This window comes from Leptodactylus fuscus, chromosome 1 (genome assembly GCF_031893055.1).
Source record: "Leptodactylus fuscus isolate aLepFus1 chromosome 1, aLepFus1.hap2, whole genome shotgun sequence".
NCBI lineage: Eukaryota > Metazoa > Chordata > Amphibia > Anura > Leptodactylidae > Leptodactylus > Leptodactylus fuscus.
This window is the reverse complement of record NC_134265.1, coordinates 19007378-19020360: the sequence shown is the minus strand read 5'-3', so window position 1 is coordinate 19020360 and position 12983 is coordinate 19007378. Positions and strand designations below refer to the sequence as shown.

At 47.7% G+C, this 12983-nt stretch overlaps 1 protein-coding gene across 1 annotated transcript in view; it reads left to right on the top strand.

The window, feature by feature from the left end:
* The window catches only part of IL7R (interleukin 7 receptor), a 35844-nt gene extending 24061 nt beyond the window's left edge, over window positions 1–11783 (top strand). The window contains exons 5-9 of the mRNA XM_075266647.1: window positions 5789–5833; window positions 6264–6426; window positions 7456–7552; window positions 7987–8062; window positions 11328–11783. Coding sequence (XP_075122748.1) covers window positions 5789–5833; window positions 6264–6426; window positions 7456–7552; window positions 7987–8062; window positions 11328–11783 — 837 coding nt within the window. The remainder of the gene's footprint in view (window positions 1–5788; window positions 5834–6263; window positions 6427–7455; window positions 7553–7986; window positions 8063–11327) is intronic.
* The last annotated feature ends 1200 nt before the right edge of the window (window positions 11784–12983 follow it).

Genomic DNA, 12983 nt, shown 5'->3' with positions numbered 1-12983 from the left:
TATATACTGCAGGGCTGTCACTGATATATACTGCAGGGCTGTCACTGATATACTGCAGAGCCTTCACTGATATACTGCAGAGCTGTCACTGAATATACTGCAGGGCTGTCACTGATATATACTGCAGGGCTGTCACTGATATACTGCAGAGCTGTCCACTGATATATACTGCAGGGCTGTCACTGATATACTACAGGGCTGTCACTGATATACTGCAGAGCTGTCACTGATATACTGCAGGGCTGTCACTGATTACTGCAGAGCTGTCACTGATATACTGCAGGGCTGTCACTGATATACTGCAGAGCTGTCACTGATATACTGCAGAGCTGTCACTGATATACTGCAGGGCTGTCACTGATATATACTGCAGGGCTGTCACTGATATACTACAGGGCTGTCACTGATATACTGCAGGGCTGCTCACTGATATACTGCAGAGCTGTCACTGATATACTGCAGAGCTGTCACTGATATCTGCAGGGCTGTCACTGATATACTGCAGAGCTGTCACTGATATACTGCAGGAGCTGTCACTGATATACTGCAGAGCTGTCACTGATATACTGCAGAGCTGTCACTGATATTCTGCAGGGCTGTCACTGATATACTGCAGAGCTGTCACTGATTATACTGCAGGGCTGTCACTGATATACTGCAGAGCTTCACTGATATACTGCAGAGCTGTCACTGATATATACTGCAGGGCTGTCACTGATATATACTGCAGGGCTGTCACTGATATACTGCAGAGCTGTCACTGATATATACTGCAGGGCTGTCACTGATATACTACAGGGCTGTCACTGATATACTGCAGGGCTGTCACTGATATACTGCAGAGCTGTCACTGATATACTGCAGAGCTGTCACTGATATACTGCAGGGCTGTCACTGATATATACTGCAGGGCTGTCACTGATATACTACAGGGCTGTCACTGATATACTGCAGGGGCTGTCACTGATATACTGCAGAGCTGTCACTGATATACTGCAGAGCTGTCACTGATATACTGCAGGGCTGTCACTGATATACTGCATGAGCTGTCACTGATATACTGCAGAGCTGTCACTGATATACTGCAGAGCTGTCACTGATATACTGCAGAGCTGTCACTGATATACTGCAGGGCTGTCACTGATATACTGCAGGGCTGTCACTGATATATACTGCAGGGCTGTCACTGATATATACTGCAGGGCTGTCACTGATATATACTGCAGGGCTGTCACTGATATACTGCAGAGCTGTCACTGATATATACTGCAGGGTGTCACTGATATACTGCAGAGCTGTCACTGATATACTGCAGGGCTGTCACTGATAACTGCAGAGCTGTCACTGATATATACTGCAGGGCTGTCACTGATATACTGCAGGGCTTGTCACTGATATATACTGCAGGGCTGTCACTGATATACTGCAGAGCTGTCACTGATATACTGCAGGGCTGTCACTGATATACTGCAGGGCTGTCACTGATATACTGCAGGGCTGTCACTGATATACTGCAGGGCTGTCACTGATATACTGCAGGGCTGTCACTGATATATACTGCAGGGCTGTCACTGATATACTGCAGGGCTGTCACTGAATATACTAGCAGGGCTGTCACTGATATATACTGCAGGGCTGTCACTGATATACTGCAGAGCTGTCACTGATATACTGCAGGGCTGTCACTGATATACTGCAGGGCTGTCACTGATATATACTGCAGGGCTGTCACTGATATATACTGCAGGGCTGTCACTGATATACTGCAGGGCTGTCACTGATATACTGCAGGGCTGTCACTGATATACTGCAGAGCTGTCACTGATATACTGCAGGGCTGTCACTGATATACTGCAGGGCTGTCACTGATATACTGCAGGGCTGTCACTGATATACTGCAGAGCTGTCACTGATATACTGCAGAGCTGTCACTGATATACTGCAGGGCTGTCACTGATATACTGCAGAGCTGTCACTGATATACTGCAGAGCTGTCACTGATATACTGCAGGGCTGTCACTGATATACTGCAGGGCTGTCACTGATATACTACAGGGCTGTCACTGATATATACTGCAGGGCTGTCACTGATATACTGCAGAGCTGTCAGTGATATACTGCAGGGCTGTCACTGATATACTGCAGGGCTGTCACTGATATACTGCAGAGCTGTCACTGATATACTACAGGGCTGTCACTGATATACCGCAGGGCTGTCACTGATATACTGCAGAGCTGTCACTGATATATACTGCAGGGCTGTCACTGATATACTGTAGAGCTGTCACTGATATACCGCAGGGCTGTCACTGATATACTGCAGAGCTGTCACTGATATACTGCAGAGCTGTCACTGATATACTGCAGGGCTGTCACTGATATACTGCAGAGCTGTCACTGATATACTGCAGAGCTGTCACTGATATACTGCAGGGCTGTCACTGATATACTGCAGAGCTGTCACTGATATATACCGCAGGGCTGTCACTGATATACTACAGGGCTGTCACTGATATATACTGCAGGGCTGTCACTGATATACTGCAGAGCTGTCACTGATATATACTGCAGAGCTGTCACTGATATATACTGCAGAGCTGTCACTGATATATACTGCAGAGCTGTCACTGATATACTGCAGAGCTGTCACTGATATATACTGCAGGGCTGTCACTGATATACTGCAGAGCCTTCACTGATATACTGCAGAGCTGTCACTGATATATACTGCAGGGCTGTCACTGATATACTGCAGGGCTGTCACTGATATACTGCAGGGCTGTCACTGATATATACTGCAGGGCTGTCACTGATATATACTGCAGGGCTGTCACTGATATACTGCAGAGCTGTCACTGATATATACTGCAGGGCTGTCACTGATATACTACAGGGCTGTCACTGATATACTACAGGGCTGTCACTGATATACTGCAGAGCTGTCACTGATATACTGCAGGGCTGTCACTGATATACTGCAGGGCTGTCACTGATATACTACAGGGCTGTCACTGATATACTGCAGGGCTGTCACTGATATACTGCAGAGCTGTCACTGATATACTGCAGAGCTGTCACTGATATACTGCAGGGCTGTCACTGATATACTGCAGAGCTGTCACTGATATACTGCAGGGCTGTCACTGATATACTGCAGAGCTGTCACTGATATACTGCAGGGCTGTCACTGATATACTGCAGAGCTGTCACTGATATATACTGCAGGGCTGTCACTGATATACTGCAGAGCTGTCACTGATATACTGCAGAGCTGTCACTGATATACTGCAGGGCTGTCACTGATATATACTGCAGAGCTGTCACTGATATACTGCAGAGCTGTCACTGATATATACTGCAGAGCTGTCACTGATATACTGCAGAGCTGTCACTGATATATACTGCAGGGCTGTCACTGATATACTACAGAGCTGTCACTGATATACTGCAGGGCTGTCACTGATATACTGCAGAGCTGTCACTGATATACTGCAGGGCTGTCACTGATATACTGCAGAGCTGTCACTGATATACTGCAGGGCTGTCACTGATATACTGCAGAGCTGTCACTGATATATACTGCAGGGCTGTCACTGATATACTGCAGAGCTGTCACTGATATATACTGCAGGGCTGTCACTGATATATACTGCAGGGCTGTCACTGATATACTGCAGGGCTGTCACTGATATATACTGCAGGGCTGTCACTGATATACTGCAGGGCTGTCACTGATATACTGCAGAGCTGTCACTGATATATACTGCAGGGCTGTCACTGATATATACTGCAGGGCTGTCACTGATATATACTGCAGGGCTGTCACTGATATACTGCAGGGCTGTCACTGATATATACTGCAGGGCTGTCACTGATATATACTGCAGGGCTGTCACTGATATACTGCAGGGCTGTCACTGATATACTGCAGAGCTGTCACTGATATACTGCAGGGCTGTCACTGATATACTACAGGGCTGTCACTGATATATACTGCAGAGCTGTCACTGATATACTGCAGGGCTGTCACTGATATACTGCAGAGCTGTCACTGATATACTGCAGGGCTGTCACTGATATACTGCAGAGCTGTCACTGATATACTGCAGGGCTGTCACTGATATATACTGCAGGGCTGTCACTGATATATACTGCAGGGCTGTCACTGATATATACTGCAGGGCTGTCACTGATATACTGCAGGGCTGTCACTGATATACTGCAGAGCTGTCACTGATATATACTGCAGGGCTGTCACTGATATACTGCAGGGCTGTCACTGATATACTGCAGAGCTGTCACTGATATACTGCAGGGCTGTCACTGATATACTGCAGGGCTGTCACTGATATATTGCAGGGCTGTCACTGATATACTGCAGGGCTGTCACTGATATACTGCAGGGCTGTCACTGATATACTGCAGAGCTGTCACTGATATACTGCAGGGCTGTCACTGATATACTGCAGGGCTGTCACTGATATATACTGCAGAGCTGTCACTGATATACTGCAGGGCTGTCACTGATATACTGCAGAGCTGTCACTGATATATTGCAGGGCTGTCACTGATATACTGCAGGGCTGTCACTGATATACTGCAGGGCTGTCACTGATATACTGCAGAGCTGTCACTGATATACTGCAGGGCTGTCACTGATATACTGCAGGGCTGTCACTGATATATACTGCAGGGCTGTCACTGATATACTGCAGGGCTGTCACTGATATATACTGCAGGGCTGTCACTGATATACTGCAGGGCTGTCACTGATATACTGCAGAGCTGTCACTGATATACTGCAGAGCTGTCACTGATATACTGCAGAGCTGTCACTGATATATACTGCAGGGCTGTCACTGATATACTGCAGGGCTGTCACTGATATATACTGCAGAGCTGTCACTGATATATACTGCAGGGCTGTCACTGATATATACTGCAGAGCTGTCACTGATATACTGCAGAGCTGTCACTGATATACTGCAGAGCTGTCACTGATATACTGCAGGGCTGTCACTGATATATACTGCAGAGCTGTCACTGATATATACTGCAGGGCTGTGACTGATATATACTGCAGAGCTGTCACTGATATACTGCAGAGCTGTCACTGATATACCGCAGGGCTGTCACTGATATACTGCAGAGCTGTCACTGATATACTGCAGGGCTGTCACTGATATACTGCAGAGCTGTCACTGATATACTGCAGAGCTGTCACTGATATACTGCAGAGCTGTCACTGATATACTGCAGGGCTGTCACTGATATACTGCAGAGCTGTCACTGATATACTGCAGAGCTGTCACTGATATACTGCAGAGCTGTCACTGATATACTGCAGGGCTGTCACTGATATACTGCAGAGCTGTCACTGATATACTGCAGGGCTGTCACTGATATACTGCAGAGCTGTCACTGATATACTGAGGGCAGTCCCTGCATATACTGCAGGGCTGTCACTGATATACTGCAGGGCTGTCACTGATATACTGCAGGGCTGTCACTGATATACTGCAGAGCTGTCACTGATATACTGCAGAGCTGTCACTGATATACTGCAGAGCTGTCACTGATATATACTGCAGGGCTGTCACTGATATACTGCAGGGCTGTCACTGATATATACTGCAGGGCTGTCACTGATATACTACAGGGCTGTCACTGATATATACTGCAGGGCTGTCACTGATATATACTGCAGGGCTGTCACTGATATACTACAGGGCTGTCACTGATATACTACAGGGCTGTCACCCTCATATTTATATTTTGTATGTTGCAGGACTGTAGACATGAGACATATAATAAGAGCCGACAACACAAGATGGTGAGTACATAACTCCTGCTGCGCCCCCTGGGGGAAAGAAAAATATCATGGACTTTACAACCATAAGGTCGGATTCACACATGCAGTTTATGAGGCAGTTGCAGTGTGTTACATCAAATTCAGTCCTGCACAGTTGGGAGGTGTCCGGGGTATCCGGGGGTCCCAGAGTATAATCATTATTAGCGGGTGCTGAACCCCATAAATTTCATACTGAACCCCAAATTTTTGTAAGATTCATAATGAGCCCGACTTGCAGCCAAGACCCTCGCTCATCTCTCCTCAGCATTTCTTTCACTTTGGCGGGTGAGTGACTGCAGGACCCCGGCACGGCCCCTACACAGTGTACAGAGCCAGCGCATGCTTAGAGGGGAGCATTACATTACAGAGAGGTTATGTCTCCACAAATCTCCTTCTATTTCTGATCTCTTAGTGCTTTACACATGTAAAAGACGACCTGCACATCTCCAAGAGAAATCTAGAATATGCTACAAAGTATGAGGCGAGAGTCCGATCAATACCTAAAACCGGATACTTTGACGGTTTCTGGAGTCCCTGGAGCGCAATATCCAAATTCCAAACAGAAAAGGATGATGGTAAGAGAACAAGTAATGTAATGTATGTACACAGTGACTGTACCAGCAGAATAGTGAGCGCAGCTCTGGAGTATAATACAGGATAAGTAATGTAATGTATGTACACAGTGACTGCACCAGCAGAATAGTGAGTGCAGCTCTGGAGTATAATACAGGATAAGTAATGTAATGTATGTACACAGTGACTGTACCAGCAGAATAGTGAGCGCAGCTCTGGAGTATAATACAGGATAAGGTATGTAATGTATGTACACAGTGACTGTACCAGCAGAATAGTGAGCGCAGCTCTGGAGTATAATACAGGATAAGGTATGTAATGTATGTACACAGTGACTGTACCAGCAGAATAGTGAGCGCAGCTCTGGAGTATAATACAGGATAAGTAATGTAATGTATGTACACAGTGACTGTACCAGCAGAATAGTGAGCGCAGCTCTGGGGTATAATACAGGATAAGGTATGTAATGTATGTACACAGTGACTGTACCAGCAGAATAGTGAGCGCAGCTCTGCAGTATAATACAGGATAAGTAATGTAATGTATGTACACAGTGACTGCACCAGCAGAATAGTGAGCGCAGCTCTGGGGTATAATACAGGATAAGTAATGTAATGTATGTACACAGTGACTGCACCAGCAGAATAGTGAGCGCAGCTCTGGAGTATAATACAGGATAAGTAATGTAATGTATGTACACAGTGACTGTACCAGCAGAATAGTGAGCGCAGCTCTGGAGTATAATACAGGATAAGTAATGTAATGTATGTACACAGTGACTGCACCAGCAGAATAGTGAGCGCAGCTCTGGAGTATAATACAGGATAAGTAATGTAATGTATGTACACAGTGACTGTACCAGCAGAATAGTGAGTGCAGCTCTGGAGTATAATACAGGATAAGTAATGTAATGGATGTACACAGTGATAATGTAAGTTGAGTATATAATAATACACAGTGTATAGCAGTACACTATTATATACTATTAGATACCATATTACTTATTTGCCTTCTTTCTGTTTCTTCCCTAGTTTATGACACTTCTATTTTGCCAGTGGCTTTAAGTATATCCATCCCGTTTTTCTTCCTTATATTAGTCATATTAGTTGCTGTATTTTGGAGTAGCAGGTGAGTCATCTATAAGTAATCTGTAGCTCCTATAGGATATAATATTCCGTATAATGTCCTACCAATTACATTAATAGAGATTGTGCTAGTTAACACAAATAGGTCCAGAATCGGGGTCGGGGTTTCGGATATCGATTTCCAAATTTCCTTTCCATCACAAAATCAGTGTCAGGATATAACACTACCTGCAGTCACCACTAGGGGCTCTTATAGAACACAATAATACATCCATTTACAGTGAGCGCCCCCTGGTGGTAGCAGAGTTTGTGTCTCACAGATGAACATTTCTTGCACACATTTTCAATATTCTTCCATTAATGTAATATATTATGTCTCACCTTCTCATGGTTTTCCATGTCTCTGCTGAATGAGCGATTATTATTTTCTGTGGGGTTTTTCTTTCACTCACCGCCATTTTTCTTTTCCTTTTACAGAATTAAGCCTTTTGTGTGGCCGGAAATCCCAGATCATAAAAAGACACTGGAGAAATTTCGTCACAAGCCAAAACAGGCGAGTATCCCACAGATCCGACATCTTCCCCTCGCCAAATGGTTCAAACCGCAGGCAGAGAAGTGAAATGAGCCACAACCTCTTCTCTATGTCTGGGCAGCCAGGAAATAGTTAAAGGGGTTTTATGGGCAAAAAAAAATCTTTTTAAAAAAAGGTATGATAGTGCTATTAATGGGTTAATGTATGCACCCAAATACCTTCACCAGTGTATGGAGTGATTTCTGGCTTTCTCTGGGAGCTCCTGGTATCTTCTGCATTTGTTCACCTGCAACTCCCATGATCCCTCTCACTCCCTCTCTTACTCCCCCTCCCTGTTTCCCTAGCTAGCCCATGGACTACTAGCCCTATCTACCAACGTATCTACCTAACTCAACCCCCCCATCATACTTACCTGTCCTCCGTGTCCAGCATATCAGCGTCTTCGGTCCTTTCAGCATCTTCTGTGCACTCCTTGCACATGCACCGATAGAGAAAGCCTGTGAGTCCTGCTCCCCCCACTCATAGAGAAAGCCTGTGAGTCCTGCTCCCCCCATAGAGAAAGCCTGTGAGTCCTGCCCCCCCACTCATAGAGAAAGCCTGTGAGTCCTGCTCCCCCCATAGAGAAAGCCTGTGAGTCCTGCCCCCCCACTCATAGAGAAAGCCCTGTGAGTCCTGCTCCCCCCACTCATAGAGAAAGCCTGTGAGCCCTGCCCCCCCCCACACTCATAGAGAAAGCCTGTGAGTCCTGCTCCCCCCCCACTCATAGAGAAAGCCTGTGAGTCCTGCTCCCCCCCTACTCATAGAGAAAGCCTGTGAGTCCTGCTCCCCCCCCCTACTCATAGAGAAAGCCTGTGAGTCCTGCCCCCCCCCACTCATAGAGAAAGCCTGTGAGCCCTGCCCCCCCCCACACTCATATATAAAGCCTGTGAGTCCTGCCCCCCCACTCATAGAGAAAGCCTGTGAGTCCTGCTCCCCCCCACTCATAGAGAAAGCCTGTGAGTCCTGATCCCCTCCACTCATAGAGAAAGCCTGTGAGTCCTGCCCCACCCCCCACTCATAGAGAAAGCCTGTGAGTCCTGCTCCCCCCCCCCCCACACTCATAGAGAAAGCCTGTGAGTCCTGCTCCCCCCACTCATAGAGAAAGCCTGTGAGCCCTGCCCCCCCCCCCACACTCATATATAAAGCCTGTGAGTCCTGCCCCCCCCACTCATAGAGAAAGCCTGTGAGTCCTGATCCCCTTCACTCATAGAGAAAGCCTGTGAGTCCTGCTCCCCCCCCCCCACTCATAGAGAAAGCCTGTGAGTCCTGCTCCCCCCCCCCACTCATAGAGAAAGCCTGTGAGTCCTGCTCCCCCCCCCACTCATAGAGAAAGCCTGTGAGTCCTGCTCCCCCCCCCCACTCATAGAGAAAGCCTGTGAGTCCTGCTCCCCCCCCCCACTCATAGAGAAAGCCTGTGAGTCCTGCCCCCCCCACTCATAGAGAAAGCCTGTGAGTCCTGTCCTGCCCTCCCCCCCCCACTCATAGAGAAAGCCTGTGAGTCCCTGCCTCCCCCACCCATAGAGAAAGCCTGTGAGTCCTGCTCCCCCCACTCATAGAGAAAGCCTGTGAGTCCTGCCCTCCCCCCCCACTCATAGAGAAAGCCTGTGAGTCCTGCCCCCCCCCCCACTCATAGAGAAAGCCTCTGAGTCCTGCTCCCCCCACCCATAGAGAAAGCCTGTGAGTCCTGCTCCCCCCCACTCATAGAGAAAGCCTGTGAGTCCTGCTCCCCCCACTCATAGAGAAAGCCTGTGAGTCCTGCCCCCCCCACTCATAGAGAAAGCCTGTGAGTCCTGCTCCCCCCACTCATAGAGAAAGCCTGTGAGTCCTGCTCCCCCCACCCATAGAGAAAGCCTGTGAGTCCTGCTCCCCCCACTCATAGAGAAAGCCTGTGAGTCCTGCTCCCCCCCCCTACTCATAGAGAAAGCCTGTGAGTCCTGCCCCCCCCCCACTCATAGAGAAAGCCTGTGAGCCCTGCCCCCCCCCCACACTCATATATAAAGCCTGTGAGTCCTGCCCCCCCCCACTCATAGAGAAAGCCTGTGAGTCCTGCTCCCCCCCACTCATAGAGAAAGCCTGTGAGTCCTGCTCCCCCCACTCATAGAGAAAGCCTGTGAGTCCTGATCCCCTCCACTCATAGAGAAAGCCTGTGAGTCCTGCCCCACCCCCCCACTCATAGAGAAAGCCTGTGAGTCCTGCCCCCCCCCCCACTCATAGAGAAAGCCTGTGAGTCCTGCTCCCCCCCACTCATAGAGAAAGCCTGTGAGCCCTGCCCCCCCCCACACTCATATATAAAGCCTGTGAGTCCTGCCCCCCCCACTCATAGAGAAAGCCTGTGAGTCCTGATCCCCTTCACTCATAGAGAAAGCCTGTGAGTCCTGCTCCCCCCCCACTCATAGAGAAAGCCTGTGAGTCCTGCTCCCCCCCCCACTCATAGAGAAAGCCTGTGAGTCCTGCTCCCCCCCCCCACTCATAGAGAAAGCCTGTGAGTCCTGCTCCCCCCCCCACTCATAGAGAAAGCCTGTGAGTCCTGCCCCCCCCACTCATAGAGAAAGCCTGTGAGTCCTGTCCTGCCCTCCCCCCCCCCCACTCATAGAGAAAGCCTGTGAGTCCTGCTCCCCCCCACTCATAGAGAAAGCCTGTGAGTCCTGCTCCCCCCACTCATAGAGAAAGCCTGTGAGTCCTGCTCCCCCCCACTCATAGAGAAAGCCTGTGAGTCCTGCCCCCCCACTCATAGAGAAAGCCTGTGAGTCCTGCTCCCCCCACCCATAGAGAAAGCCTGTGAGTCCTGCTCCCCCCCACTCATAGAGAAAGCCTGTGAGTCCTGCCCCCCCACTCATAGAGAAAGCCTGTGAGTCCTGCTCCCCCCACTCATAGAGAAAGCCTGTGAGTCCTGCTCCCCCCACTCATAGAGAAAGCCTGTGAGTCCTGCTCCCCCCCACTCATAGAGAATTCTTGTTGTACCCCAGTGGGGAGCAGGTTTGGGGTTGTACAGCATTAGAAAAACATGGCTGCTTACTTCCAGGCCGGCACCACTCCTGTCCATGGGTAATGTTTGGTATTACAAGTCAGCTCCATAGACTTGAGGGGGAGTCATCTGCAATACCACACACAACCTAAGCACAGGAGTGGCGCTGTTTCTGAAGAGTTTAGTCTAAACCTGTTTAACTTTTTAATTTGACGTCTCTATACCGCGCCGCAGAAGATGTTGGTGCTATATAAATGTTATTCTTTATGATTTGTCCTACAGAACCACCATATCAGCTTCAATCCCAATTACTACGAGATCATCCCCATAAATAAAATAGATTACATGAAAGCGCAAGAGATCCCAGAGGACAACCATGAGATCAGCATCGCGGACATCAGCGCCGAGAAAAGATCCGCCAACGGCTGCAATACCAGTCAGTGTCCTGTAGAGGGCAGCACAGAATCTGGCACCGATGCTAATAATACTGGACCATGTAAGAATCCTGCGGATAATGAAGAGAACACATCAGATCTAATACCTGGTACTACAGCGCCTGGTGATGGCGACTCTGAGAAAAGCAACGCATCAGACAACAGCAGCGGGATCATGTCAGTGGCCGTAAAACACCCGGGGAACGGAATAAAGGGGCTGTGCTGGGAGGATATTTATATCGCTATGTCCGCCTTCAAGACGCCCAGCAGTGCCGCAAAGCAAGTCCCCAAAAATACTCTCTAATGTTTGCCCATATTAGTCTATGACTATACTAGGTGGGGTAATACCCTATGGTGTCACAAGGGGGCGCCCTTAAGGTGGTAGAATGTTGAGAACCTCCTGTATTATATATGGGCTATGGACCAACTCTGCATCCAGGCCCTATGCATGGTGTCTTGTGTTACACAAAAATTAGAAGTGCCAACGCTGGATAATACCCCAACCCAAAGATTTTGTGCTCTACTTGTACCCATTGATCGTCCGACCACCACTCCACTACCGTCTGCTCACTGAATGTTTTACATCAGCTGCTACGTAAAGTATATACATTATAATACATTTTTATCATTGAGCATCTGCACTTGCAGTACCCCACCAGACCTCTGGGAGTGCTGTTTAGGGAGCTGTAGCTTGGCAATCACTGATCTATATCAAGCAATGTTACAGATCTTGGTAATCCAGTATGGGATGAGAATAGGATTACCAGATAACCCGTCAGATATGTCAAATATAAACATTACATGGCCAAAAGTAAGTGCACCCTCTTAACTAGTGGGATCTGCCATTTTGTTATCCATTATTGCTAACAGGTCCATAAATTAAGTATACAGTTCAATAAGCATATATATAGATGTGATGTCCAGGAGGCTACATATACTTTTGGCCATTTAGTATAGATACCTCCCCCAGTATGAACTCGGTTTGGGATAGAAATCTTGTTGAATACAGAACTAAAATCCTATATCGGAAGTTCACTGTAAATACATCAATAGGATTCTACTAAGTTTAGTTGCCAATTTATCTTTTATACCGTACCATATTTTTTTTTTTACAATACTTGCAATACCACTCCTGACCACTGGGAATGCTGTTTTGGGAGCTGTAGTTTTGCTGGAGAGCCATCACTGATCTAGACCGGTATTGTAGGTGAACCTTGATGGGGATCCTTGTTTTTCCTTGGTGCACTAGAGGTAGCTACGCCTGTAGTTTGCCCCATCCTGCCGCATGCCCATGTGGGTATCTCCAAAAAGTCAATGATTCCCTAATTTAGGGACCTGAACAGGCTGCTGTGCACACACGTTTCTTCCATAACTAAAGCTGCTAAAAACAGAAAATTGTATATTATTGTTTCAAATGGTTTTCTGCTTCCAACTCCTTCTACCAATGACGTGACCAGCTAAACAGCGCCACCCTTCCTCCATGGCTCTGTGCACTAGAGATCCA